General features: G+C 36.9%; 1 protein-coding gene across 5 annotated transcripts; it reads right to left on the reverse strand.

Annotated features, from left to right (window-relative positions):
* Positions 1-490: 490 nt before the first annotated feature.
* On the reverse strand, positions 491-4835 carry LOC109008095 (myb family transcription factor PHL5-like). 5 transcript variants are annotated; one of them, XM_035689895.1, is made up of 7 exons: positions 3781-4835; positions 3446-3662; positions 3290-3366; positions 3157-3193; positions 1980-2034; positions 1721-1790; positions 491-1267 (listed from the first exon to the last, which is right to left on the reverse strand). In XM_035689895.1, exons 1-7 carry the CDS (start codon positions 4387-4389, stop codon positions 983-985), a joined length of 1350 nt encoding a protein of 449 aa, XP_035545788.1. In that variant the 5' UTR covers positions 4390-4835; the 3' UTR covers positions 491-982. The 5 variants fall into 5 exon arrangements, with proteins under 5 accessions (XP_035545788.1, XP_035545787.1, XP_018843615.1 ...); XM_035689894.1 differs by having other exon boundaries at positions 1980-2049; positions 3157-3196; XM_018988070.2 differs by having other exon boundaries at positions 3157-3196; positions 3781-4833.
* Between the last annotated feature and the right edge of the window lie 2056 nt (positions 4836-6891).

Consider the following 6891-nt stretch of genomic DNA (forward strand, 5'->3'; position numbering starts at 1 on the left):
ATGGAAGATCATCAAAGTTTTGGGTTAAATATAAAATTTCTCGGGTAATTGGCACGCTAACCCTTCGAAAACTTCCAATATGAGGACCCCACACTGTAAGTTTGTTAGGAAAACAGCAAGAAGAGAAGATAAACAAGATGTACCCTGTAAAGATGCTGGGATGCACCGTGCAGTTCAATATTTTCGTAATAAAGATCAGATCCTCCCTCGAATTCGTGCTTCAAAACTACCATTCATTAAGAGAAGATGAAACTAAAACTTGGCAGCCATGGCCTGTCTATTTGCTTAATATTTGTTCTCTTAAAACATAAATGCTGTTTCTGAATAATGTTGTCTCTCTTTTTAGAATTCTTCCACGTTTTTTATTTCAGAAATTACGAGGAAAGAAGACCCATATGTTTAATGAATGGCAATGTTTTCGAAAGTTCTTCAGCTGGACATAATTTAAATGGTTCCCAAAAAACATTTTGTAGAACATTTTCCTACATTATGAGCTCAAAGAAAAGAAATCCATAGAGAGTTTAGTTCGAATTTCATATGGGTTCCCTCAATACAGTTTTCAACCAAACTCAAAAGAACATGAGCACACAAATTACAAGACAACATTATTCTTACGCTAACACAAGCTCTAAATGAGCTTTTTACAACAAGAATGCTTTTCACTAGGTTTAAGGATGGACGAGGGATGCATGAAGTGAAGTATACACAACAGTTATTTTCTGAAGGGAATTATGAACGAGTGCACTCAATTGTATTTACACTGTAAATACACAGTTTGGATTATGCAAACAAACTGCATGGTATTCTTAATTAGGCTGCTGCGTATGTCTTGATTCTATTGTAGGGAATGAAGCTTTGCAGGAACCTCATGACTGTTTAACTGCTTTCAATATGCAAAAGATAAAAGCCTTCCAGGGAACCCATGACTGATTAAGTGCTTGAAGGTGTATAACCAAAAGATCATATGTCATGCTTTGAGGATCTAGCTTATCTTGGATGGGAATAAAGGATTTCCAGAACCTTCAGAAATGGGAACCTGAACCTCTTGACTATTTGATGGCTCAGCAGAGGAAGTATCCAAGTTGTGATTCGGGAAGAGGCTACTATTTGTTTTCTGTTGCTGGTCAAACATCATCTTGAGCTGCTTCCCTTGTTCTTCAATTTGTAGCTGTAATTTTCGCTGAACCTGGCCCGGATAAGTCATCAAGCAAAGTTTAGTAGCCAAGAGATTATATACCAGCAAACCCCTTGATAAATGGTTTGAAACCTGAGTAGCAGATGCAAGTGCTTATATAAGGTGTGAGGTCCAGTTTGTAGTAACCGGTAAGAATGAAAGGGAACATATACGCTATATATACGTTTCCTGCCTGGGGTTCAAGAAGGCTGCAACCTGTTCTGTTCTATTGTCTTGCCAGGCAATTAGAAGTCCCTAGCTGTTGTGCTGGGTGACCCTAAAGTTCAAGCTCATAAAAGTTGTTTCCAATTGTTATGAAATTCCTTTAATTGTGAAAGAAAAGGTCATTATCACCTTGAAAGAGAGATCAATTTTTGAAGGATACCTGAAACTAAACTATACATGGAATGAAGGAAACAAATGCAGAGAGGGTGGACCATATAGAAGCAATGACTAGAAGATACTGGAGAACTGGTAAAACGGGAAGATATATTGACATAAATAAAATCACTATCTGAAATGAAGAAGAAAAGCCCATGAACTCACCTCTAATTGTTCATGAAGACGCCTCTGGACATCTAACTGCACTTGCAGTGCCTCTTTGATCTGCAAGCCACTTTCATTCAAAGTTCACATGTTGGTGTCAGAATATAGTTCTACTGCTAAAGGGTTATTATGTACAGAGCAATAAAGAAGAAAAGAAAAATAAAACCAAACGAAAATTTTCAAAGAATTACAATTTTAAAAGGAGAATTGTGTTTTGAGTAGGATGCCAATACGATAGAATAAAATTCATGAACATTACGTTTTAACATCGAGCTGGGGTACATTGCTCATACTGTTTCTTTTCTCCAATTTTCCTGCAATAGAAAAGGCTACTCTAATCAAAATTATTATTTAACTAAATCAAGTTCATTGTAATCTATTCAAAGAAAAGAGCAATGTAGATTGATGAAAGTCAGCAAAGCCAAGCAAACACTTGCTGGTGACCACAAGAATGGTAAAAAAGTTTCCTTCTTAGAATGGCTCACATACTGCAGACAGGGTCAATATCAGTCTGACGGCTGAGCCATCATACCATTGGTAAGGGAAATCAGCATGTTTCTGATTAGTAGAGCAAGTGATTTGGGGTCCAATATCAAATCTATAATTCAACAGAGGCTTTTTGCGTATAAAATAGGCAAGCTCAACTCTTGTCAACCGATTCCAAAAATCCCCTCCCCCACCGTGGAACAGACAAATGTACACACAAACTTAAAACAATGGATTCTGAATTGCTTTTCAGTTCTCTTTAATGACGTTGGCCTGATCATTTCAGGGAATTGATCATACCAACATGGAAGGTTAAGGATACTTTTGTGATGGCTTGCGCCATGTTAATAGTTGTATAGAAGGAAGTAAGGGGGGAAACCGCTAGCATTAATATCATCTCAAATAACTCTAGCCTATAGAGTTGCAAAAACTAAACTTTGTTTTCTTAATCTGAAACATAACTTCAAGGTTTTTTGAGTTCCGCCTTCAACAACGAGAGAGAAGTGGTCATTTTTCTAACTAGTTTGCAAATCAAAAGAACGCTCCTTGCATTGAGGATTAAGGGTCACCTCAAATGCTTGATTGTCAGATCTGAGAAAAAAAAAGGCCAGCCTATTATTAAAAGCACTCTGTGCATGGCTCTCTGAAGTGGTTTGAATAATGAGAATGATCGTCTATAAATGCTAGGGCTGTTGTGATCTAATTACAGATATCATCATCATCATCATGAACCTAATTATTCCATAGAAATTTAATGCAAATAAAAAGAAAAATAAAGGAATCTCCTCATGATGAGAGGAAAGTGACACTCATATACAAAATGCAAAGCAAAAACATGAATTACTCCACCCTTCTTAAATTATACTTGAAAAAGTTCAGCCAGCTAAGACCAAAGAAATCAAGCACAATAAATCTCTTCCGAAAAATACCAGAATTGTTACAGGCATTACCTTCTGTTGAGTCTGGTATGTATTTTGCAATTCGGTACTTCTACAGGGAACAAAGAAAATGAATCTAATTTGTGGGGGGAAGTTGAAACAATATTACGGGTAACATCTACAGTACTTTAGAAAGCTTTAATACCTGAAGATGACTTTTCACATGAAAAATGGTCAATCCATCCGAGTTCATCAGCTTTAGTATTGCCTTTGGCGTTGCCTCTATAGTACATCATGGAAAAATCATCAGAGATCAATGGTTTATTTCTTACTTTGATGAAGCTTATATCAAATGACTTACTCTCAGCACCACCAAGGCGATTAACACATTCAACAAATTTCTCATGAAGATCTTGAGTCCACCTTATTCTTGCCTTGCTAGAGATTACTGCCCCGGCTGAAGCAGAATGGCCAGGAGTAATGGGTATATTTTCAGAGGAAAGTCTTGAAAACTGCTTCTCTTGCTGAGAGGAGCAGCCCAGCCGTGGGGGCGAGGAAGTATGTGAATTGCAATTGCCCTGAAAAATTACCAAGCCATAATCAGAACGATCTTTACACATTAGGAATGATGCCAACCTTGAATTATTGCATGTAAAGAATTGACAGTACACAAGCTCTAAATGAGGAAATACATACCATATCGTCCTGATTTCCTTTAAAAGGAATCAAAAGGTGCCTCCCACCATAGTTAGTATCATCACCAAGCAACTTATTTTGTTCATGTGGAAGAAGCTCACATCCTGGTGAATTGCTGCCTGAAAATTTGTTTTCAGAGGATCCATAGTATTGATTACAAGAGAACTGAGATTTCACCATTGCCTGCAAGGTGTTTCTCAAATCAAAGTTGGAATCATCTTGATGAGCTGAATCGATGGAAAAGTCTTCCCCAGAAGATTGATACGAAGGGAACTGCGAATCATAAGTCCTGGAAACTTGGGAAAACACAGAGGGGTCATCAACTGGACTATCATACTGTTGAATTCCCATGCAGCGTTCGGTTGCATAAAAAGCAGAAGCTGGTGAATCAAAGCGGCTCATAATTGTGCTGGATGATCTAGCAGGCCTAATATATTGCTGTTGAGATCCTCCACCCATGGTTGGTGGCTGAGCACCAGTTCTGAATTGCCAAGACTGTTTGGATCCAAATAATTGGGAAGAACAATTAGCAAATTCAGAGCCACGATCATTGATCAGTTCATAGTTCTGGCTAACTGGTTCGCGGCAATCTATCTTCTGAGTGTTCATCTGCAAATGACCAAAACCGCAACACAGCTATCCCAACAACAACAGCAAGCAGAGCTGATTTCTGCTCAAATATCCTGTCTACCATCCAAAACTACATCGACTTTCGTTCTCTTTATATGTTTTTCAGAAAGGAAATGCCACAGGAAAAATATACAGAAAATAGAAAAGAGAAGATGCAAATCAAATGGACAAACAACAACAGGGTTAAATTCTGATGTGCAGCATAAAATTCTCACTTATATTCCGGGAAACTTCAGGTTTAAGATATGAATAGGATTTGTATAAAAGCAATATGAAAGGCCTTTATTTATTCCCATAATGAAGGATAGGAATGAACTGTAATCTATTTATTGACAGAACCAAAGCCAGAAAACGCTTATAAAAATACAAATCTCTCGAAGACAAACAAATGGGCTAACAGAAACTTGTCCATTCATAAACTCCAATGGGAAAATGTCTCAATCACCAAAGAGAAAAGGAAAACAAAATAGAAATGAAAAAAATCCAAAATATCGAAAGGGCTTTATGGGTCTTAAGAAGAAGTTAAAATATGTCCTGCAGTACTGGTAATTTATCATTAAAAATATTGGAGAATATTGTAATAAGCATCTACAGCTGAACAATTTAACCTGAGATACTGGCATAAATTCGTTATAAATCTGCGATTATTCCTACACTGGATACGGATGAAGTCAATGTAGTAGCCAAAAAAGATGGTATAAAATAAAAGAAACTCGATTCTTTCCCTCACAATAAAAGATACGAATCCCCCTCCCCTTTCCTTGAGATTTCATCTTGCAAACTGGGTATCTCAAATCTGGAAATTGCCAGAAAAGTTAATGCTCATTGCTCTACAATATTACAGTAAAAACGCAGAGGACTTTGTATTGTATTTTAAGATTCTGCACAAGTTGAGAAAACATGAGTGGATTTAACGATCTCCAATTCCATCCACACGATCTAGTGGCCTTTCAACGAATACATAAATAGATTGATCGTAGATCGACTTAATACCATTGTTTGAGAATCTGATGGTTTCTAAAATCAGAAACTAATGCTGCTAAGCCTTTATTTTTATACCGACACATAGCCAGTTTTTCATTGTCGTAATAATAGTCAGACTCTGATAATCTTCAGATCTGAGTTCCTCTTTTGAAACATTTAAGGCGTGAAAATGATCCTTGTACAGGTGCTCTGGAATTCAAAAACCCTAATTTTAAGAATTTTGGACACTACATTTTGTTGAACAACTAATACTTCCTCAAAATTATTAACAACACCACTAAAAAAATTAACCTGAAAAGACAATTCGTATTCAGTTCATCGAATCGATTTTCAGTCAAATCGAATGATCAAAAAGTAACCTAAAACAAAAGGCAGCTATCAATCACTAGAGACAACAAAAACAACAAAAAACAAGAATACAATAAATGAATAAAATTAATAAAGATTGCCTGGCATATCGCTGTAATCTCAGGCAGCCTATAAAATCATTCGAGAAGATAAAAAGTTAAGATATTTAAACGGCCTGTATTACTATTCTAACTAAATAGGGCTACTATCAGCGGTAACAATAGGAAAAAAAAAAAAAAACACATATTATTCTTGTACTTGCCTCGGTGCCTCCATGTCATTGTCTGAGCAGTGTTCGAATCAAATGCAGTGTAGTGTTTTAGGCCGAAAGCTTGATGCCTAGGTGAAGTTTCAGCCCCTTGAAGATCACTAAAAGAATATCTTACGTGTGTTTTCCGAGTCCCAAATCAGATAAAGCTGTTTGTAATGATCTTTTGAATTCAAAATGTTCGTCTGAAGCGATGGCGACGACATACCATACAAAATGTATTATAATTGTCTATCGGACCTGACCATTCTTATGTGATGTTCAAAGGTTGCAAATTTACGATTCCCATTGTTTTGGGATTCCTAGTGAGTGATCAAGAAAGATCTAGATTTGATACTGACCCTTAATGGGGATTTGATACCCGGCTGAGTGCGTTATCTCTTAAAATTACATCCCACTCATTCTTGTGAGAAGGTGAAGTCTCTTCCTTCTTTGTCTGTCTTAATTCTATTCGATAAATTTCTCCTGCTCTAGTATTCAGGATCAAAACTCCAAATCTCTGAGCGAAGGTGTGGGAGTTTGGCTGGATGTGTGCCAGTTAATTGAAATGTAATTCGAAGATGCTGTCAGGAAGAGAATAAAGAATTTGTAAACAAATTGAAAGGGGTCTAATGGCAGTTTAACCTTGGGAAGAGAAGACAAATGACAGTTTGCAATATTTTCATTCCTTTGGTTGATGTTAAGTTTGGTGCTTGTGGAGATTGATATGGACAATGCCTGCAGAGAGGAAACTAGCACCACATTCGAGAGTCATGCTTTTGTTTCCATTTTCGGCCAAACCCCATGCATTTCATTTGTGATTTAAGAAGAACCCTGTTCCATGTCCTAGTCAGCTGAAACTTCAAAGGGATCTAGAAAGATGAAGTACTTTTCTGGATTTC

This window comes from Juglans regia, chromosome 4, assembly GCF_001411555.2.
Source record: "Juglans regia cultivar Chandler chromosome 4, Walnut 2.0, whole genome shotgun sequence".
NCBI lineage: Eukaryota > Viridiplantae > Streptophyta > Magnoliopsida > Fagales > Juglandaceae > Juglans > Juglans regia.

Coding starts and splice junctions, on each gene's coding strand:
- LOC109008095 (XM_035689894.1), bottom strand. CDS start 4,389: ATGAACACTCAGAAGATAGATTGCCGCGAACCAGTTAGCCAGAACTAT. Junction 3,663..3,780: donor AAGGAAATCAGGACGATATG/GTATGTATTTCC, acceptor GTAATTTTTCAG/GGCAATTGCAATTCACATAC. Junction 1,268..1,720: donor GTCTTCATGAACAATTAGAG/GTGAGTTCATGG, acceptor TCTGCTACTCAG/GTTTCAAACCATTTATCAAG.